The sequence below is a fragment of the Syngnathus leptorhynchus genome, chromosome 3, assembly GCF_054491065.1.
Source record: "Syngnathus leptorhynchus isolate UIUO chromosome 3, UIUO_Slep, whole genome shotgun sequence".
In the NCBI taxonomy this organism is placed as follows: domain Eukaryota; kingdom Metazoa; phylum Chordata; class Actinopteri; order Syngnathiformes; family Syngnathidae; genus Syngnathus; species Syngnathus leptorhynchus.
Genome location: NC_141197.1, coordinates 6476878 through 6500588, shown reverse-complemented (window position 1 = coordinate 6500588; position 23711 = coordinate 6476878). Strand labels below are relative to the sequence as shown.

Below are 23711 nucleotides of genomic sequence, written 5' to 3'. Positions count from 1 at the left end.
CTGCAAATATGTTTCGGTGTTGAATGGTGTTTATTTGGCCTTGTTCTTGTTGCACGTGTCCAGATGTTAAGGCTGTCGCTGACCTCGGTGCTGAACACGCTGTCAGATCAACCTGCGCTCAGCACAGGAGACAGCAGAGGCTCACTCCCGCTTTGATTTTATCCACGCAACTCTACATCGCTTTCATCTATAATATCAACTTTGTCGCTTTCCCTCTTTCCTTTTCCTATCTGGGTGAGTGTTATCGTTCACTCGTCTTTTCGGCGTCGTCCACTCATTTTGTGGTTTTTGCTGCTCGCTGCTGGCCAGTTGCGCCTCCTGTTCACCAGCTCGCCATCCAGGAGCAGAGTTGATGCTGGATGAAGGCGCTCACGTCGTCTCATCCAGTTCACTAGCAGATAGCGGTTTTTCTTTGAGGAGATTCATCGACAAAGAAGAGCCATCATCTGGATCCTGTCTGAACTGGTTTGCTCTATCAGAACTTGGCTCGTTATTCACCGTGTAGCCGCCCGAGTCGGCTCTCCCGCGAAGGAACATGACGTACAAGCAGTAAAAAACAGATTACAACAGCAACGACAGCACGGGCCTGCACATACAGACTGGATATGGAGTCCATCAAGACCAGGGCCACGGCGGGAATGAAGGAGTTGGCGGGGAAGACCCTGGGCCACATGCACAGGTAAGGAGGCGATGGCTTCTTGAGTCTGACTCATCGTACCTGAACGGAGAGCTGAGAAAGTCTTCATGTCATATTTTTATTTGGAATGAAAGATTTAACACCTGCAAGCCACTGACAAGTCATTTACAACTACAGAGAGAGGCACGCCTCTTGAAGTGAGAGGAATTATGCAATCGAGTGCGTGTGTATGTGTGTGTGCGCGCGCGCGCGCGCGTGCTCGTTGCCGTTTTCAGGGGTCACTCAATTGATACAGGGACACTTGCAGTGTGATGTGGGATATTACTGTAAATCAATTTGAATTATACCGTATGGCCCACCTGGGGTTTAGACATACAATATATATGAATAAATATATATATATACATATATATAAATATATGAATGACTAAAAAAAAAATCCAGCTTTATTTAGGCACCCCCCCCGGATCTTTCATTTTCTTTGCTCAATTGGGAATAATTTCTCAACGCACTCTGCTCGATTCATTAACATGCAGCGAAACGTAGTTAATGATAAAGAATTGATACGGTTTTGTGTGTGTGTGGAATAAACCTACAAATGGGTTCCAGTTAAATACTGTTTATTTTTCTTGTTCTGTCGCGTTTTAACCATCCAAAATATATATTCCTTGATTGCACAGAAAAGAAAATGCTGCGAAAATATGTGTGAGGGGGTGAAAAAAAGAGGGAAGACGTTTGAGGGATACCCACACATGTGCGTGGGGAGGTGCTCAGACCGCTGAATGCTAATGAGCATAAAAGTGATGCTGCAATGCGGTACAAGGACATATTTCCATTTTCCCCCTACACTGTCGAGAATTATGAACTTGATGACATTTATTACTCTCGTTATTTTCTTTTAAATTTGAATTCACTGACGGTGTCTCCTGAGACTCCAATGGCCTCCCTCTCCCGCGTGTTGTCTATTTTTTTAACCAGACATGTAAAAGCAGACATTTATTCCAAATTAAACCAAAATGAAACATGGCCTCACGTTGGTGTTTTTTTTTTTTACACGATCTTCATGCATGTCGGTGCCGTCTTGTCCCGGTGTACTGGACGGGATCTGTACAGGGTGATGGAGAAGCGACAAAAAGGCTCGGAGGTGATCGAGTTGACCGAGGACGGACGGCCGCGTGAGGCCGCGGAGAAGAAACCACCCTTGTGCGACTGCAACTGCTTCGGCCTGCCACAACGCTACATCATCGCCATCATGAGCGGCCTGGGATTCTGCATCTCCTTCGGCATCCGGTGTAACTTGGGCGTGGCCATCGTGGGCATGGTCAACAACAGCACCGTTCACCAAAACGGCAAAATCATCATTAAGGAGGTGTGCCCAACAATATCGAACAATAGAACGACAAAAAGCGTGTTTTTGTGACAAATAAGGCCGGTGTGTCCAGATGCGTGAAAACGATTTCCCATGTCTGAAAACAATATACAAAATATTAGGAACATCTTATTAAAGGAGTAAATATATCTTTCAATAGATCGATGTGGATTAGCATGCATAAGTGACAGACAACATTCATTTTAGGTGAAAGACTTTTGTCATTTTTTATTTGATTTTTAGACCTATCGATTAAAACGTAGAAGAAACAGGCAGAATATATATACGGCGGATTTTCATTGATGTACCCTAAAAATTTAGGTCAGTCATAGTGTATTAAAGGAAAGGCAAGATTTCGTAGTTCAAGCATTGCGTTTGTAATGGGAAATTGTTAGGTGACTAATGTAGAGCTTTATTTTTTTTACTCAAAGAAATCAGCCTGCAAATATTCCCTCTGGATTTTTTTTTAAAATCATCAAAATGTGTTCTTTGTATTTTTTTCTGAACGATTTACCAGAAAGCCAAATTCAACTGGGACCCAGAGACGGTGGGAATGATTCACGGATCTTTCTTCTGGGGCTACATAGTGACTCAAATCCCAGGAGGATACATCTCATCCAGGCTGGCTGCAAACAGGTATATGCGGCAGCTCCACATGTCACACCCGCTGCCCACGTCACCCAACTCAAATGTGCAGTGAATTTAAAAAAAAAAAAACAAAAAAAAAAAAGAAAAGCTATTCATAGTTTTTGTCGTTGCTTAAGAATTTTTTATTGTTCGCCTATGTGCAGTAGTCTATGAATACATATCCACATAAAATCAGTATTTTATCATATGGGGGGGATTTGATACGCGTTGCAGCGGGGGGCCGCTATGCATGTTGCGGGCATATAGGCCCCGGTGCGGGGCTTTGTGCCACCTGTTAATGAGCTCCCTAGGGGCCGCGGGCTCTAATCTGCAGGGGCGTGGTGAGGAGACCACCAATGTGTTGTTGCAAAAAGGCCTTTTATGCTCATGCCATGTCCGTCATTTGTTTATATAATTCCTTTATATATTAGATTACACGATTTATAATAATAATAATAATAATAATAATAATAATAATAATAATAATATACAATGTATTTTTAACAAATGCAATAGAAAGTGTCCACTTCTTTTTTTCTTTAAATTCAACATTTCGATATTCTCATGCGTGCTCTACTGCACACAGATGTAATTGCCGCCATGTTGGTCCCGTGCCTGACACAGGAGTCGACCGGATTAGGGTTGCCCCCTCCCGCGTGCTGCAGATGAGAAAGGCGGAGCATGTGAAGGAAATGAGAAATAGCTGTTTGCACGTGTACGTGCGTGAGTGCGCGCGCGCATGAGTGTAGTCAGATATACTTACTTTCTTCACGCCTCCAGTTCTCAAATTGCATTCTATGTGTTTATATCACACGCACACACACACATGCGCGCGCACGCGCGCACATACACTTTGGTGTTTTGGATCACATTTGTGAAATGCTTTTTGGGGGGGCAAGCGCTCCGACTTTGGTTGCTAGGCGACATAGCGATGGGATGTGCTCGTGTTAAATATTTATCTCGATGACGTCTGCTATTCTGGTGAACCGTTGGAGGAGAACGATTGTCACTCTAATGAAATTACAATTAAATCAGCATTAATGATCTCAACATGTTTGAATATTCACGTTTTTCTTTCAAATATTTAAAAATCTGGCTAAAAACAGCTTTGTTGGGCACAAACGTTATATTTGAAATAATTGGGGGAGTGAGTGATATGATTTGTGTTATTCAAATGCATTTGATCATTTTAGGGTGTTTGGTGCAGCCATTGTGCTAACATCAATACTCAACATGTTCATTCCCTCGGCTGCTCGAGTCCATTATGGTTGTGTCATTTTCGTTAGGATACTACAAGGACTGGTGGAGGTAAGCAGCCATAATTACAAAGCCATTCACATTTTTCAATTATAGTGCTGTATGATGCTTAGCCATTACAGACATTGGCCTTTTTGAATTTTTACACAGCGGAAAAGCAAAGGAGCGTATCGTGCACTTGATATTCAGCAAGTGGAAATTGGAGATGCACGATATTGATCGAGTCCACTACAGCTTTGTTGCCTAGCGCCTTCTTTTCCTTGACTGTACTTTCAATACAAGAAATACTAATATATATCATTTCGTTTATAAATATGGTCTTCAGTAAACAAAAAAATACATGACACACACACAAGAATATCCAGATTTGTAGATTGCAAGTGAACAAATGATGTCCAATGCTTTGAGAGAAAGATCATTTTAACATTTGCAACGTTAAAAGGACACAGCTCTACCCTGTATGGTTAGCACAGCTTGTACAAATTAGCATCTGATGAACATGTAGCTACACGGTTGCTTTGCTCAGCAACCACGTTCATTAGCTATTATTTGTTCAGGCTAATTACAAGAATGAAAATGTTCATCTTGTTAGTTCTTGTTAACCATGGGTCATAGAAAAGGGCGTGCACTCAGTAATTACTACATATCAAATTGTAATGACGCTTTTGTTCGAAGAAGAGCCTTTGCTTGACTTGTATTTGTCAAAAATCTCATTTAGGGAGTCACCTACCCAGCCTGTCATGGCATTTGGAGTAAGTGGGCTCCTCCACTTGAAAGGAGTCGTCTGGCCACCATCTCTTTCTGTGGTAACTATTCTGGCTATTGTCTGCAATGGGAGGATTTTCTATTTAGAATGACCTTATACCTGCGAGCATCTTCTCTATTTTGTCTTGCATCTTTTCAGGCTCCTATGCTGGCGCTGTGATTGCAATGCCTCTGGCTGGAATATTGGTGCAGTATACAGGATGGTCTTCAGTGTTTTATGTCTATGGTATGGCTGATTACAGCACTGACTATATCTACACAACAGTAACAAAATATGAAAGACCTACAACTTCCTTACATTTTTATTAAGGCAGAAAAGCAAAGAAGTGAAAAATATCATCACAAAGGTTGATTATTAGTGCATCCAGTCAAAGTCGAATGGATTTTTAACCAGGCAGACCAAGTATTGATTTCCTCCCCCAATGTTTTGCTGTGCTAATAACTGACCCCCCCCCATCTTTCTCTCTGTACTGGAAACAGATACATAGCTGTCCTGCCTGAGCATTAGTCCCTCAGGCGTTTGGAAAGTTCTATCAAACAATTTGAATAGGCGGGGGGTCAAATCACATCTTCATGGATCTTAAATGCTGATTCATTTTTTTCTGTTTGTGTGTGATGTGTAGGATGCGTTGGCATCTTTTGGTACATGTTCTGGATATTGGTCTCTTATGAGAGCCCTGCTGAACATCCGACCATCACTGATGAGGAACGCTGCTACATTGAGGAAAGCATCGGAGAGAGTGCCATGTTAATGGGCCCTGCTGAGGTGAGGCGATAGATACCAACAAAGCCAACAACATTACCAGTGAATAGGAATTACTGTATCAGTCAATAATTTAGCTTGAGTACACATCTATTTATTGAAGCGTATTGCTTTGTCCTATATGCCCATATAGTGAAATGAATTGCAGAGAAATAATTTCTTACAGAAATTCAAGACACCCTGGAGGAAGTTTTTCACCTCAATGCCCGTCTATGCAATCATTGTGGCCAACTTCTGTAGGAGCTGGACATTTTACTTGCTACTTATCAGCCAACCTGCATACTTTGAGGAAGTGTTTGGCTTTGAGATAAGCAAGGTAAATGCCTCTCATACTTGATAGATTGAAATGTTATGTGTGAAGTGACCAACGCACAAGCAAGTGCTAGTCAAACGTTTAGGAGCAAGGAATACTTTGCTCTTGGAATAAATCGAACACTCAATTAGACTTTTGTCTATGAACTGCAAAAATTGCATAACAAGGCCACAGTGGTCCACAAATGATGGCAATAATTCAGACAACAGGACTGAAAAAATCGGTGATGACGGACGAACCAATAGTGTATTCTGATTAGTTACGCTTTGTTGATGTGTGGTTTGGAACAAGTACAAGGGGCGGGAAGGCACAAAAGTGAGGAAGTTTAATCTTTTATTTTTATGCCTTCATAAAGTTGAATACAACTGAAGTGTAGCTCATTGGTACACTAACTTTAGTACCACCTAGAAAAATATTTAGGTATCAAAATACCACCATAATGACCAATTTTAAACTACAGTAGCACAGTTGACCCAATTATTAATCCAAAACAAGACAGTTAATTTACACCTAAAACATGTATTTAATATTTTAAGTAGAGGTGCAACGATTAATCAACAACTATTATTGAATTATCGATAATGATTTTTATCATTGATTGTTTGGAAACACTTTTTAATTAAAAGTATCCAAATTCTCATAATTTCAGCCTGTCAACAGTAAATATTCTCTGATCTATCATCCGACATGAGAGAAAACAGATTTTTTGTGTCAAATAAAAATAAATATTGACTTTTACTTTGAAAACATATGTAACTCAATATTATTGCCCATTTTATAACATGTTATAGACCAAATTATGGACTGAATCGTAATTGTCTCCTTCACTGTCAATTTGAAATACTGTCCTATTTTTAATAAAGGGATGGGAATAAAAACATGTTTTTAATATGATACATCAATAAATCTTCAAAAAACAGATTACTTGTTAGGTTGTGAGCCCAAACAACTTTATGAAATTTGAACATTTGTAGTGGGTTTAAACCTTGAAAAATTCAAAATTAAAATACTCAAATGATGGTATTAAACAGAATTGTGCTGAGGTGCATGAGGATCAGGGCCCAAATGCAGAGAAGCGGGGCTGGCGTTCAAAAAGGATTTTATTTAATAGGAACAGAAAGGCAAATAAAATACGACTGTGGATTGAAAACGATATAAAAATCCCAAACAACGCAGAACAAAGTACAAAAGCAAACACTAGCAAAAACAGTTTGGACATGACTTAACAACCAGAAAAAACTACAACAACAAAACATGACACCGGCAAGGAATGGAAGTAACCAGGTAACTACATACAAACAAACTGACAGGACAACAAAGAACACCTGGACCAGACACGGAGGAATCTGATTGGTTGACACAAGAGTTGGCGAAAACGAGCACCGGTGCACGCAATAACTTAACAAAATAGACGTTGACCAAAGGGACACAAGGCAAACAAAATCTGAATCAAAACCAAATAAAAAAACGGATCGACACTTTTTCAATGCACCTCAATAAATTTTTGTGATAAAAAAGTTCAATACAACAGACTTGACAGTGATTGTTTTGCTTACCAGTAGAGGGAGACATTGTACCATTGGTGGTGTACGTAAAATACTTCGAGAATCATTACAAACGTTTATAAACAAGTAAGGGGCTATTCATTATTGTATTTCATACAAAAAAAAGAAAATCCAATCATGACTCAGGATAACATAACTACTGATGAGATAGTGATAAAGTAAGATTAATAACCTCAAATTTTAGTGAGTCACATAAACATTTTCCTCACATGTAGTCTGGACGATGTATCAGAGCCAAAATGATTGGTTTACATTTATTCCCTGTGGCCGTAGGTTGGTATACTGTCTGCGCTGCCCCATTTGGTGATGACCATTATTGTGCCCTTTGGCGGCCAGCTGGCCGACTACCTGCGCAGCAAGAACATCCTGTCAACAACCACAGTCAGAAAAATCATGAACTGCGGAGGTGAGAAGTCTCGGCTGAGGGCCCAGTATCAATTTTCACACCTCTTTTTGCACAACTAAAGGGTGTGACTGTCGCAACGTTGGATACACACTGTTCCTTTTTTTGCTTTGGCGGTCAGTGTGCTGGTGCGATGCTCAATACTTGCGGTCGGTGATTGTCATTGAACGTTGATTTCATTTCCGCCCCTTATGTAATTGAGAGAAAGTCGTCACGCTCGCTTAATTCAATTGGCATTGTGATGGGCAACAGCCTGCGGGCTTTGGGGGCTTTCATGTGCCATTGTATGAAGCCTGCTGTTCCTCTTTGATAGGATTTGGCATGGAAGCTACGCTGCTACTCGTGGTAGGATACTCTCACAGCAAAGGCGTGGCCATCTCCTTCCTGGTGCTGGCAGTTGGCTTCAGTGGATTTGCTATATCAGGTTAGTAGATGTGAATATTACATGAAGTACATATGCCAGTAGGAATGTCCTGAAATTTAGTCGGAAATTCTTCCACGGGAATTTGAAACAGATACAGGATCAGATACAAAATACACAGAATGAGATACTGTCTCGCGTAATTCGATTTCTTCCACAATAATACACAATAATAAACATTGGTAAATTGATACCTCTGATATTGTCAACCAAAATAGGCCCATGTTTGCTTGAAAAATACTGAAAACTGTTAAATATTCTGTTATTTAGATATAATTATATGAACAGTCTATATAAAAATGCACTGCAAGCACAGGTTTTATTACATAAATGCGGGTCCTCTGTTTCTGTAATTTGTAGTCGGCCTGGAAATGTTACGGGAGCCGAAGTGTATCAGTTGTGGCAGACGTGTCACTAAACTAAAATTTTAAAACATGTGATTTTTTTTCATCAAACAACCCACAGTTTATTGCAGTAAAGCTGGGTAGCTCTTCTAACCCCAGTCAAAAACTGTTTTTAAAATTTGACTCCATAGCAGCACAGTTGATTCTTGTGGTGTCTGGATATAGTTTACAATAAGAGAACCTGATGACTTTCTGCAGTGATCTACATTTGATGGCATTTTTGAAAGAATTTGCCATTTCTTTGAAATTGGTACTTTTTGGTATTATTTCAAATCCCAAGCTCAGCAATTTGCTGAGAGCATTGCAATAAAATGTTGAATTTACATCCAATTGCTGCAAGGCTTTTATCCATTTTATTTTTGGGTGTTGTTGCTGCCAAATCCGCACATTAATAACCATTTATAATAGTTAGAGAGCAAAGCAAGGTTTTTGCCTGCATGCAAAATGTGACTGACTGCCTGTTGTTCCTGAGCTTTCTCCTGGAGTGTTAAATAATTCACAGCCAATGGTCTCAAGAGATTTGTCAGGCAGACAGAATGGAGCAGCCACTCAGAGTGGGGGAGCGGGTAGAAACGTGTCGACTTCTAGCCTGTTTCTCCACTGGTACTCCATCTTTTTCCAGCCACCTCTGTCACTGTCATTCTGTTTCTTCATGCCTTACAATATCTCCCTCTATTGGATTTTATAATCTGGTTTTAAAGACTCGTCATGAATTTGACACAAATCCACCCAAATGATTCCTTTATATTCTATTTTCAGGCTTCAATGTCAACCACTTGGATATCGCACCCCGTTATGCCAGTATCCTCATGGGCATCTCTAACGGAGTGGGTACCCTGTCTGGGATGGTGTGTCCACTTATTGTTGGTGCCATGACGAAACACAAGGTAAAGGAGCTTGCCGAGAAACTGACGAGCTAATCCACTTTCATTCCCTACCTAAAATAACCCCCAAAAATAAAATAACACCATACAGACTTAGTCTAATCACACGTCGGTTTATGGTCTGACAAAGTACTTTGTTACGGTGACAGCTGTTGCAAGAGTGTGCTGTATAAATAATCATATATTGTATTATACTGTACCAAAAGAAAACAATCCAATGTTGCTGCCAGATTAATTGAAATTGTCCGTAATCTACAAAAACATTGCATAAAAGCATACAACTGTCAACGCACAAGGTAGTTTCCGACCAATATGATTTATGAATGATGTAACAAACACATACAATATCCAGATTCCTGAATGAAGTATTGAAGGCAGAATGAGTTTTGCTAGTCGAGCCTGACTTGCTGTGACCAATCAATCTGAAGACACTGACAAACTTTAATAAAAGAGGCTGTTGATGTGGGGTACACAACAGTTGTCACAATTTCATTATTGGAAGTCCTCCACTTTACATGGTATATATTTGTATATTTGTAAAAGTTGCATGCAAGTAATAATAAACATATACGAGAAGTCCAGTTTTTTAGTCAGAAGATACCTGGACACCCATGCAGGCAGGTGAAAGGCAGCTCGAGGGTCCACTTTCAGGGAAAGAGAGGAGGGACAGAGATCCAAGTGAGTAGTGTGGGGAAGCCGCGTCTGGGACATGTAGTAGTACATGAGACCGAATAAAAGGAAAAGAACGTTACAACACTCTCAGGTTTCTTCATCCAACCTCCCCCCGTGTGCTACATTGATATAGTTGAAGTTACATTGGCTGAGTCTGAAGGCCTTAATTGGACAAAGTACATTGATATAGTAGCACTTAATTTAGAGCACAGACATACTGGAAGCAGTGCGGCCAAGAAAAACGCTTCAAAATTGAGAAAATAATCAAACAAAAATGACCATTAAGGTTGTAAATGTAGGTTAGTTACATATCAGAGACGGTCTTTCTGGCTCTGGCTGACCATCATTAATATTTGTAATTATTAATGTTGAGAAATTTTCATTGGCGTGGGCTCTACTTGTTATGAATTCAAAGTAAACATTGTACTTTCCTACTTTGCTCACTTCAGAGCAGAGAAGAGTGGCAGTACGTGTTCCTGATTGCCTCCATGGTGCACTATGGGGGCGTGGTGTTCTACGGGATCTTTGCATCGGGAGAAAAACAGCCCTGGGCCGACCCCGAGCTCACCAGCGAAGAGAAGTGCGGCTTCATCGACGAGGACGAGCTGGCAGAGGAGACGGGTGACATCACACAGAGTTACGGCGGGCCCGCCAAGTCGTACGGCGCCACCACGCAGGTGAACGGAGGCTGGGCCGCCAGCTGGGAGAAGACGGAGGAGTATGTGCAAGAAGAGTCTCAGGGAGGAGGCTATGGATACGGGCAGCAGCAGGAGGGATATTCTTAGACCAAACACAATGATACATGCGTAGACCTCTCGGGTGTGTGTCAATATAGTCAAAAATAATATCATCAAATAAGAAAGATGAAAAAAAAAAATCAAAGTAAAAAAGAAATCCCAATCCATTGTTGTTGTTTGCACAAGTAAAATGTATCAATGAAAATCTACTAAATATGTATTTCAATCAAAAGATGTTGAGCACATATCAAATTGGCAACCTGTAAATGTATTATAATGCATATTGATGATAGATATAATTATCTGGAGTGAAATTGTGTTTTAATGTAGAAATTCTCATCCCATCAGCAGAGGCCTCTAAAAAAAAAAAACATGCAAAAGCCTGTAGTAGGAGATCCCTCATTAATCACATGACCTGCTTCTGGATCAAATACCACAAACTACAATCCAGACACAAAGATCTAGAAACTTGTCACTGCACAGCTTTGTAAACAGAAACTGACCACCGTCAATATTGATTGTATCGCATCATTATGAAGAGCACATTTTATTTTGTTGTTCTTGTGTAGACATTTGACACGTGACATAAGTAACTTGTGATTGGTAACTCGACATTAAGGTTTGTCTCTTTCTGATGTTGATGCGCTGTGTTCCATTTTGTAACATGGTAAAGCGTGTGATGTTAGCAACCCCAGCCGTGTTGTGCAACAAGTGGCATTTCAATATCGCAAAAGATTGGTCGTCAAATATGCACACGTCGGATCATCAACAACGCAAAGGCGTTAACAGCATTTTTTTTGTGGAATTGAGATTTAATCGGAGGGTTGGTGCAATGCAAAGACAAATTAGCCCTGTTTGTCTCAGAATATGAAAACATTAGAGTAGCACAACTAGAAAATGCACATAATTTAAGCACATTTTAGCTAACAGAAAGATGTTATGTGACAGAAGATGATGTGAACATTCCCAAGAGTATATGGATGTTTACCTTTCCTGATATTTAGAACAAAATCCAACTATTAAATACCAGTAAAATTATGATTGTCCAGCCAGAAAATGGCCTTTTGACTATTTGTAAATACAGAGATCACAAATCGTATTTATTGGCCTATTACATGTGCACATAGTGTAACAGATAAAGAATGGGCCAACACATTCCATTTTAGAATTGCTCCAGGGGCCAAATTTCACTCTCAGTGAGGGCCATTCATCAGCACTTCACAATATAAATGTGTGTGAATGAGTATTTATGCATGAGACTTTGTGGTGAAACTTTCCTTTTGCTCACCCTTCCCTTTTGAATGACTATGTTTGTGTCTCAGAAACTGTTACTGATGTTTCCATTTCTTCGCACAATTAACCAAAGGTGAAGAGCAAAAATTGGTTTTGCAAGAAAGTTACATTTTCTAAGCGAGCAAAGACCATCAGCAACAAGGTTGCAGTCTGGACCACCAGTGTGCAAATGGCACCAAACATGTCTCTGTACTGTACAAAGCAATAAATCCATAGTAACAGTTCTGGTCCAACTCTAAAAATCTCAACAACAGGTTGTACTGTGTACATTTCTTCAAAATGTGTGTTTCCTGTTTGGGATAATCGATGTAAAAAAAAAAAAAAACACAGACAGTTGTAATAAATAAATAAATAAATAAATAAATAAATAAATAAATAAATAAATACTAGCATTAGGCTAAAATCTTGTAACTCCCAAATTTTACCCAAAATGGTCAAGTTTGGTTTAATCACTACCTTTGCATCGTGAATAAGAGCAAGCCATTTTCAACACTTTAGATCAGTGGTTCTTTAACCTGGGTTCGATCGAACCCTAGGCGTTCGGTGGGTTGGTCTCAGGGGTTCGGCAGAGCCTCCAGTGCGGAGGTCCGAACACACCTGTATGTTGTGTAAATTTGTCACACTGATTTCCTGGTATGTAGTAATTTGTTGTGAGTTCATGCATTGTGTTGATTTTGTTCTTTGAACAAGGTGATGTTCATGCACGGCTCATTTTGTGCACCAGTAAAAAAACTGTCTTGATTTTTATTTTTTTTACTAAAGAGGGGTTCGGTGAACGCACATATGAAACTGGTGGGGTTCGGTACCTCCAACAAGGTTAAGAACCACTGCTTTAGATTAAACAATACTTTGTAAAAATAGCACCCACACATACGAACTGACCAATAGTAGAGATTGAAGAAAAAAAGATTCAATTCGGACAAATGAGACTTGTGAGGTTTTGGCCTGACACCAGCAATATATTCTATCAAAAGATGCTATACTAATCAATAGTATATCACACAATATTTAGACTGCCGCAAAGATCTTTGACAACATCCAAAAGCAAAGGGTGTTGCTCACCAGATGAGAAAGATAAACTTGGCTCTGTAAACAACGGCTGCTCTTTTAACGCCATGCTGTTCTGTTCTCGTGCTTGTTGTATGTTCTTGTGTCCCTTCTCCTCTTGTCCATCCTCTTTCTCTCACACACACAACTAAATTTATAGTTTGATCACATTGTTCACCAAGTGGCTAGTCTCCTGTTTCCCTTCTGAATCTCTATGTATCATTAGCATTTTTTTTCTTGTGTTATTTCCCAAGTTCACAGTCCAAACAATCAGTGACGCAAATAGACAATATCTGATTCTGTATTTTCCAACAAGACAATTGTGCAACATAAAGTAGTTTCCTGTTATTGTGCCTCTGAAGTTGAAGTGTAATTCTTTGCCTTCTGTTGCTGTGTAAACTGAGAGTTTTGTTGGTGTCAAAAGAAAATACTCTAAAACATTTTTTTTTTTTTAAAAACAACAGCAAAGCAAAAAACAATCTCTGTGTCCTTTGTTTGTTTTGCAACCTGATAGTCATAATTGCAAAGAATGTGCTAATGTGCAATGTTGTCAATGTTGCAATTGGCCAGCATTGATAAAGATTTGACGTGGAATACTCCGATATGACCTTATGATGCGATTCCAGTGTTCTTCCATAAACATAAAACAAATCAATTATTCTTTTCAAATTTGATGGATCTAAGCTGTATAGGTCTGACAATAAACATTGACTGGTCCCGTGCTTGGGCTTAAATGTTCTTCTCAGGGTATCACGGTGGTTCCTTCAGGTGCTCTTCAGGTAAAGAATTTCCTTTCAACTTTGAGAAGTCAAACTTTTGACAAGATTATATGGCCCTGGTTATTTTTAAGTTTAGGCCCCGCCCGTTCAAATCAATGTGATGGAAAAGAGTTGTAAAGCATGTTGGAGCTGACGCAGGCTTGCTACACTTGTGAAGGCATAAGATGTGCTCAGCTAATGGCCACCCTTCTTCCCTGCTGGTGGTGAGATCAATACCGATGTGGCGGACAGGACCTATTGACAGCTCTAACCTCTTAATGGAGATGAGAGGGAGGAAGAGTGCTTATTGAGTTATTTGGGAGTGTTATTTCGATTGAGGAGACCTCTACCAATGGAAGCAGAGAAGACCAACCACCAATGGTTCGGTGAACCTATTCAAGAATACATTACTTCAATTATTACTTTGAACATTTAACAACAAAATGTAGTTCTCACTAAGATGTGAGATTTAAGTTAGACAAAGAATTGGGAGTGGTTTTCATGGAAAATCGTAGGAAGACCACACAAGATCACACAAGTCTGAGAAAATTTGTTCAGGAGAGGAATACAAGAACAATGATTTGAAGCTCATTTTAAGATTTTAGGAATATGTAAACAAGTTCTAAAAGTACAGAATTGGCAACAAACATACCAGCTCTGTCTTCAGCAAGTTTGCACCTCTAAATTCAGGACTGGCTTGCTACAAATGATGAGCGTTGTATTTCTTAAATGTACCATAGGTAAGGAGTGACAGGTTTTGACGTCATTTTACACAAAGATGTTGTACTAAAAAAAAAAAAGAGAAAAGAGAGGCTTTCAATTTAAACATTACAGGTCAAATGAGGCACCTTCAAAACGTGTAAGATTGGTGGTCGAAAATCAACCGTAACATTAACACCAACGTTGATATTAACATCTATGGTCGACATTAAAAAAGAATGCCCCGGGTGCACTGTGTCCAGTTCACTGGTTTTGTTAATTTGACAAGCTCCATAGACGTGTCACCAGCCGCACCAAATGTTATTTTCTCAGAGTCAACCAACCAGGACTGACGACCTGTCCCAGTGCAAGTGAGGGAGGTGACCCATAACCTTGTGTGACCATCAATCCACTTATTACATAAAACATGCCACTCCCCTCTGCTCCATTGACCACCCCCACCATCTGTGATTAATAGAGGTTAAAAAAAGAAATAAAGAACGCACAGTCTTGCAGTTTGTTTATGGATACACACCTCTGTGTGGAAAGACGTCACCGACAAGTTTACAGACGTCACCAATTCTTTGAACGTTCACTTGACATTTAAATGTTTTCATTTGCTTCAAACACGCAAATATAGCGCGTGGGCGCACCAGCGTGGATTCTAAATTGAAGGCTGGTATGCACATATGCTCAGCGTCTTAAATGGCTGTTCAGTGTGGGTGGAGGCAGGTGTTGCCATAGCTTTGAGGGACATTCAATGTATGTGTGCGTGTGTGTGTGGAAAAGTGGACGCCAACATCACTCTTTAATGACTGCGGGGCTGTGCTCGTGACGTGTGAAAGCCCCTGAGAGCCAACGCGGCTCGTAAATAAGCTCTTGATTTGCACACTGTGATTCCAGCAAGATTTGCTGGATGATGAAAAAGTCTAGAGATGACGCAATCCAAGATGAACTACGTGTTAATAAATACATGGCATCGTTCCAATTCAAAATATTTAGAGCGATCTCATCTAAATTGAAATTATTTTCAAATATTTCGACCTGAAAAGTGATATACAGTAATCCCTCGTTTGTCGCGGATAATCGGTTCCAAAAAACACCTGCGATAAGTGAAATCCGCAAAGTACGGTCACCAACAAGTACTGGGCAAGCTAACGAGTGAGCGGAAATATACTAATTCGCGATCTTGCTAACACGCGAAAACGGACTTTTAAAGGAATGTAAACGAACATTTGGAGCAATACTACTGTCCTATTCGGCTCGGTGGTCCACTGGGTAGCACGTCCACCTCACAGAGAGGAGGGTGCGGGTTCGAATTCACCTCCGGCCCGCCATGTGTGGAGTTTGCATGTTCTCCCCGAGCCCGCGTGGGTTTTCTCCGGGCACTCCGGTTTCCTCCCACATCCCCAAAAATGCTTGGTAGGCCGATTGAGCACTCCAAATTTCCCCTAGGTGTGAGTGCGAGTGCAGATGGTTGTTCGTCTCTGTGTGCCCTGCGATTGGCTGGCAACCAGTTCAGGATGTCCCCCGCCTGCTGCCCGATGACGGCTGGGATAAGCTCCAGCACGCCCGCGAGCCCCGTGGGGACAAAGCGGTTCAGAAAATTGATGGATGGATGGATACATTGTCCTAAAGGACATGTATTCTCGATTTACAACTTTTATTTTGACTTTTAAATGTTTTTTTAATTTGGAAAAAAATCTGCGATGTAGTGAAGCCACGATAAACAAAACGCGACGTAGCGAGGGATCACTGTATTGTTTTAACTTGTGATGCCGCGCCTCCTCCTCCTCCCAGTTGTGCGCTAGCACGTGTGCTGTCCATGGTGCTAATCGAACTGCTTCACACAACCTTGCTGCAGAGGTGAAAGCTTTGAATAGACATGGTGTGTGTGTGTGTTGAGTAAAATAAAAATAATAAAATACAACAGACATCACAGTATTAATGCAAATCCATGTGCTGGTTGGTTAATGCTGAGAAAAGAAGGCGTGAATCGTCAGTGACGACATGATCCTCCAGCACGAGCTAGGAAGCATGACTGGATGCACATGCCAGCCTTCAGCAGTAACACCAGAGCTGATATATTTAGCAGCCCCACCCCCCCTCCCCTCACCCTCTTCCCCCTTCCTCCACCTTGTCAGAATGTGCGTCATATGGTCGTCAGCAAGGAGCCTCTGGGGTGAGTTACTCTAAAATTAGCAAGAAAGAAACTCTCCTCTTTTCCTCTACTTTTTTCTTAACACGTGCTCCCTCCCTCACAACAATGAGATGAAAGACCCCTGAGTTGTTTGGAGAAACATTTTCTGCACTTTTGTTCATGCAGCGCTGCCCTTTACTTTTGAATTTACACACTTGCTGAAGACAAAGGTGTTTTGTTTGTTGCCAATTCTGTACACAAACATGGTGCACCATCCGTCACATGGTTCCTGCATAATTCAGAGACTAACAAATATTTGCGAGACCCTGGCTTTCATTGCTGAAAATTGATAAGCCACTGAGTTGTTTTTTAAATGTTGTTCTATTTTATGCAACTAAAAAAAAGAGAGATTTTGTTTTCTTCGTTGTGGCAACAGTTAGCGTTGCTATTAATCTTCCTTTTCATTCAGCCATTCAATTTGTACTGCGAATCCACAGCAGAAACCTGTATAAATGGGAAAAACACTTTTATGTAGAAAACAAAATTTCTCTCTCTCTTTCTCTCTCTCTCTCTCTCTCTCTCTCTCTCTCTCTCTCTCTCTCTCTCTCTCTCTCTCTCTCTCTCTCTCTCTCTCTCTCTCTCTCTCTCTCTCTCTCTCTCTCTCTCTCTCTCTCTCTCTCTCTCTCTCTCAATTTCTCCAAAAGAAACAAATAGTGCGGGTAAAAGCAGACTCAATCAATTGATCAGATCCTAAATCAGTGAACAAAAATTTTATATCTATAAGAAAAGGAAGCAAGGAATGACTTCACCTCTTGACAAGATGATGTATGAAAGATTGGCTTTTAATGGCACGTCACCAGATGGGTGCGCGCGTGTGTGCGCGTGTGTAAGGGGAATGGGAGGGGTGTAAGGGGAAGGGGTGGGGTGTGTGTGTGTGTGTGTTAATACTAAAAAGAAAGAACACAGGAATCAGGCCTCCTTTTGTCCTCTTGTGATGGCCTCGCAGTAGGGTGACGCATAGACATAATAAAGCACACGCACACATGCACTCCAAATCTTGTTAAAAGTGAAAGGGTGAGAAGCTTTTATGTCAAATGGAACAGCGAATAAAGCTACCTTACTTTTGAGTAACACTTAAACCGTTTTGCATCAGAAATATGTAAATGTCAGTGACCGATAATGCTCCTCTTAAAAAAAAGAAAAGAAATAAAAGTGAAATAGATGTAAAATAATAGCAATTCTATACACACCCAAATTGATTTTTGGGATTTTTTTTTGTCGTGCTATTGAATAAAGTGAGCATAATTTACTGCTCAGTGCACATGCCTCCCCGTGGTAAAACAATTTTCTTTGAAACACTTCTATTAGATAATGACAACCCTGGTTATTACATAAAATTGTTTTATTGTCCTGTAGTTACCATAATTGCTAGTGTGCGTGGAAGCACACCAAGCCCCCTTTATATCCCCCCAATTTAGCCATTAGCGTTGGGAATTGCTTTCTAATAACAGGAAATTGCACTTCAAAATAGTTGAACGGAAAGAAAAAAAAATACACATAGATGATTAACTGCGCTACCACTTTGACCTTCATAATACCCACACGGGAAAATAGATTTTTGATTTGTGTTATTGTGGTGATAAAATATTGATGAACTGCGCCTTTAAGAGCAGAAGCTGTGAGAGGCGAAACACCTTTTGACCGAGTGGAGAGATAGAACGGTGACAGAAATACACAAAAAGGCAACAATGTAAATTCCAATTAAGACCTAGACATATTTACTCTTTTGTGATATCTTGTGTATTTATTCTAGATTTACAAAATAAATGACAAAAAAATAATAATAGTTTTCCTGCAGAAACATTTTTGTGTTGAGTCCTTTCAGCATGAAAATCAATGAACAAATGAGTACTATTGTAAATGTGATGATAGGCTCGGATAAGATCACTGACTCTCTTTCAACATATCAACGTCCTTTGTTATGGGCTCCACCGCTCGGCCCGCGCCCTCCCTCGTGCTGTCCCTCGCACTGCTGCATGGTGACTCACAGACTGCAGAGAAGCTACATCTCAATGACGGATCGCATGAGTCACACACTGTCCGTTTTGCAAAACTTTCTTTTTCCTGTTCTACCAAAGATTCAAAGCTGCTACCAACATCCATCTCTCATCCTTCATGGTATGTTTTCCACCCAGAATTAAACAATTCCCCTATTTTCATTGTCTAGCTGTCATTTCATTTCTGCCTAAAGTTGTTATAAGACATACAAACACAACCTCTTTTATAGCACATCACCTGCAGCTCAAATTTTGGACAAATATAAAAGCCCCGAGCAGGGGTCACCGACTATATTTGGCAAAGGGCCAAGATTTGACTGGACAGTTATTTTGTGAACCAGACCCTCATATAAGAATAAAATAAAAATCCAATTTTGCCATAGACATTTTTTAGCCTTTATGAATTCCCCTTTTTTTCCCCAATTTGATCCTCATAATTATGGAATCCAGTCGCAAATAGATTAGAATAGAATACAAGAAATGTGTCCTGGGAAAGGTCAGGAAATAATAAAAGTAAATGTTCAGCAAATGATCATTCTTAACTTGGACACACTTGAATAATTAACAGTTTGATGGTGCACAACTGATGTAAAAATCTGCTTTATTTTCAAAAGATAAGCGAACCTGGATCAAATTATTCTTATAGTCAAACACATCATCTTTATGCTGTTTCAATTTTACATGTATATAATAAAAGGGCCAATGCTTGAATATTTCTTTTGCGTTCATCTTTTGTCTGCCATTCTAAAACATCCATGAGTTGCTATGGAGACTGGTGCAGGGATGAAGTGGGATGAAGAGAACTGTGGTTGTCAAGAAACAACATGGGGTTCAAGGTTCAGACCCCCCCCCCCCCCTTTCTCTTTGTATCACCATCATCCCAGCAATATTCAAAAGCTTGAATACAATGTGAGCCAAACCCAGACTGATCACGGATATATGTTCAATCACGTGGGCCAGCCTTGCCCGCAGAGCTTACAATGATGGCTGCCACAAAGACTTCTCATCATTTGGCAGTGAGGTTGTGATCCTTCACGTGCTGACAGGGGTTAAGCGACTGGACGGTGATAACACAGACGTCTGAGGCACTCTATCACTTGGTAATTACATTACACTGCTACTCCATTGCTTTCACCCGCTCCTGGTAATCTTGTTAAAATCCGGTGATTGGAATCACGGTGACAGAGAGACAAATGGCCCACGGAGCCGAGCCTTCCTCATCTGACTGATGGTTTTGAAGCACATCAAGCTTTTGTTGGGTTGCCATGGAGCTGCATAGGCATACAGGTACAGAAAGGAACCTTAAAATGTCAGGTATGCCCTTGAGCTGGCGTTCAAAAGGACAGCCATCTAACATTTGCATACATTTAGACGTGTCGGATTTCATTCTAGGCAGATTTGCTTTTCTGTTTCGCCTCTGAAGCCAGATGAATAAAATGACAACACAATGGCGCTACCCTCGCCATTAAAAGTAGACAGCTCCTCTTTATCCCCACCCACTCCCCCCCTTTTTTTTCCACAAGAAAAAAACAAAAATTGACAACCACTAGCACAAGTAGCTATGCTGCTCTCTGGTGGACAAAAATTGACACTGCATTACAAATAATTATGCAATGGGATTATTTAAAACGTCTAAAGAAACAAATTTTTGCTTGGGAGTGGCATCAGAGAGAGTGTGCACCTTTTAATGCGTCTGATTTGGCATCGGTGCAACATTTGGGTGCTCCATGTGGCGGGCATCTTAATTAAAGAAAAAGTCTAGCCTGCAGCGACTGACCCCCTGCCACGGCCAGCCTGAGCCGATGTAGCCAGCATCCATTAGTCATGTGTGGAAGTAGCTGACATATTATTAGCTGGTCTTTTATATGAATGCCTTGCAGCCACTCGCCCACATGGCAGTAGGTTTAATAATCTGCAGGAGAGATCAGTGGTAATTAAAATGACGCAAAAGACAAAGGACGCAATGAGTTAAATTCCTTAGAGGGGAAGCATGGCAACGAGATTTTCTCATACGCAATATTACAGTCACTTGGTAATGAAGAATGCATATCATTAAATGTACGTTTTGCTAAGGCTTTGTGTTGCAAGAAGCGATTCACAGTGGTTGCGAGAAGAGTTTTTTATTTATGACAAAAACTACTTCTTATGGTGTAATAATAATAATAATAATAATAATAATAATAATAATATCAAATACATACAATTGTACCCTTTCTGATCTATAGGTGGGCCAGCGAGGGGCACTGGTCTTCCTTAAATATGTCTGGAACCCCTCGGGTGCCGTTGGATATTTTCTAATTTTGGGGGGCTTTGTGTAATTGATGTGTGAATGTGTGCGTGCGTGCGTGCGTGCGTGCGTGCGTGCGCGTGCGTGCGCGTGTGCTTGTGTGTGTGCGCGCTTGTGTTTACGTGTATGTGTATGTATATATACGTATTATATTATATATATATATATATATATATATATATATATATATATAATTCAATGACATGAGAGCAGCTCATCCAACCTCCCAATGCTATCAGATTTAATCTGACAGAAAGATAAAACACTTGTGAGTCTCTAATAAGTGTGTCCCCCATCTGATAGGCCTCGGGTCCTCTTGACCCATGGGACCAATTTGAGTGGTATACAGCACATGGTGCCTCGTGCGGCATTATTGATCCCCCACCACCAATGTAGTGGGGGGCAAAGAGGGGCTCTGTTGTCTTGGCAACCTGTAATGCCATCTGTCATGTGTGTGCTGAACATCATTATGTGGCTGAGACATTGTTTTAATTGAATAATTTCTTCACGGAGAGACCGACTGCTAACAGAGGGCCCTTTCCCAATTTATGACCGGGAAAGGTGGAGCGGGAAGATATATATTTTGAATTAAAGTAATCAAGGAACATTTTGTTTAGAGGCAGAAGTAAATTGTAACTGCAAAAGCAATCGAAAAAGAAAATCATAACCAAAAAAATGATCCAGTGTATATATAATGGGTTATTGGATCAAAAATGCATTCGATTAATTCATTTTTCTGTTCTGTATGGTCTGCTGCATGAACTCAAAACGTATTTTGGGTACATCACTGTTAAATTGTAAAGGTAACAGGTTTAAATAATTTTAATGTGTTCCATCTCACCTTCAGCAGCATCTTGAGTTTGTTGTGTGAAAAATGCTCATTGAACTGGAAGTCGCCCAGTGTTTTCCATGTGGGTTGAAGGACATCCAAACAAGAATTCATTCATATTCATAACAGTGCTGCTCTGCATTCTGATTAGCAGAAGGAGAAACACTTCAGGAGGACGGGGGTTTGAGAGGTGTGTGTGTGTGTGTGGGGGGGGTCACCGCTCCCTCGGGACAGGGGCTGCAAATGAACCAGCAGTCACACCTGAGCTACAGAGCACAAAAAAAATCACGCACATTTGTAGCTGGTATAAGTACATTTCATCCTAATCAATTTGAATATCTTGGAAACATTTATTTATTTTATTCAAAATGAAATTTAAAAAAAACTTTTTTTTAAGAAGGCTGAGTCCTATCTTATTTCTATCGCAATTAATCATGCATTATTACTGGCCGGGCTATGATGTGGGTGGAGTTCAACAAAGTTACCTGAGGATCTCGTGTCTTCTGTGATGTTGTGCTGCTGGCTATAATATGCTCTGATCTTCAGTTTTACACCAAATCTGAAGCCACAGTTCTCAGCTGCAAAGGGTATATTCTCTCTCGAGTGGGGATGAAGTGTCGCCTCTGTTGAATCTTGAAGAGTCTTGTTTGGTGTATTGTAAAATGTATTTGTTTGTCTATTTCCATCCGTCCATCCGTCCATCCGTCCATCCATCCATCCATCCATCCATCCATCCATCCAGCCATCCAGCCATCCATCCATCCATCTTCTTCTGCTTATCCAGAGCCAAGTCGGTCTATTCATTCATTCATTCATTCATTCATTCATTCATTCATTCATTCATTCATTCATTCATTCAGTTACCAACAGCATTTTGGTCAACATTGATTCATTAAATAGTATTTTGTGTAATTCCAATTTTGAGCATTGGATAGTGTCACTTTTAATTTGAGCTGGTGTACATTTGAAAGAAGAAGAATGAAACAAAGCACTGTTGTAAATTAGTGGCATTATTACTAAAAACGAACAAAAAAAACATGACTAAGGACAACAAGCAGGGTGTTTCAAAATTGTGGATTTCGCTTAGTGTGGGGATAGTCTGGACCCCCTGTCATGCTGAAGTGAGAATTGAGCACAAAGGCACTGATCTGAATGAATTGATTAATCACGCTCCGATTCTTACCCGCAGTATGATCACAAACCTTAAGCGAGTTGCAGATACAAGAGCCTGCAATGAACTTTCTCTGCTACTGTCCATTGGCCCTGCATGAAAATGAAGCTATGCTTGTTTTTTTGTTTTTATTCATGGCAAGCACAGTCTGCTTTCTGTTACCAAGTTTTTTTGGGCGAGTAAGGGGTGAGGCAACTTTGTGTGCCAGAACACCTGGAGGGGAAAAATGGGTGCAAATATAGTTGACTAGACACGTGACAATGTGAACAAAAATCAAATGATGTGCCTGACACATCCATACACAGCCAAAGGAAGGAATTCCCACATTAAGAAGAAAATTAATAAAGCATTTGTTTTTCATAATCACTTGATGAGTATATCAGTGATGAGATCTACAGTAGTTTGAACTGTGTTTAAGGCTGTGCTGAGATGTGTCAAGATGGAGTGGATGTAAGCTGACACCACCAGTTGCAAGTTGGAAAGTACTCTGCTGAGAGTTTCATCCCCTCCTAGTGAGAGAGAGCGAGGCCATGACCGTCGGGCTCAAAGTCATGTGTGCCCACCGTAGTGATAGTTGGCAAATTTGGACGAAGAGGTCAATCTTCAGTGAACT

The 23711-nt window shown here is 40.5% G+C and overlaps 1 protein-coding gene across 1 annotated transcript; it reads left to right on the top strand.

Annotated features, from left to right (window-relative positions):
• Positions 1-605: 605 nt before the first annotated feature.
• slc17a6b (solute carrier family 17 member 6b) lies at positions 606-10865 on the top strand. Its single transcript, XM_085907433.1, has 12 exons — positions 606-679; positions 1751-2006; positions 2524-2642; positions 3827-3941; positions 4609-4696; positions 4795-4881; positions 5279-5421; positions 5585-5734; positions 7570-7702; positions 8013-8123; positions 9284-9411; positions 10530-10865. Exons 1-12 carry the CDS (start codon positions 606-608, stop codon positions 10863-10865), a joined length of 1740 nt encoding a protein of 579 aa, XP_085763559.1.
• Positions 10866-23711: the final 12846 nt, after the last annotated feature.

Bases quoted from the DNA above. Each gene is read 5' to 3' on its own strand.
- slc17a6b (XM_085907433.1), top strand. From the start codon at position 606: ATGGAGTCCATCAAGACCAGGGCCACGGCGGGAATGAAGGAGTTGGCG. The intron at 4,697-4,794 runs GTAACTATTCTG...GCATCTTTTCAG, and splicing joins GGCCACCATCTCTTTCTGTG to GCTCCTATGCTGGCGCTGTG. The intron at 5,422-5,584 runs GTGAGGCGATAG...AATTTCTTACAG, and splicing joins TGTTAATGGGCCCTGCTGAG to AAATTCAAGACACCCTGGAG.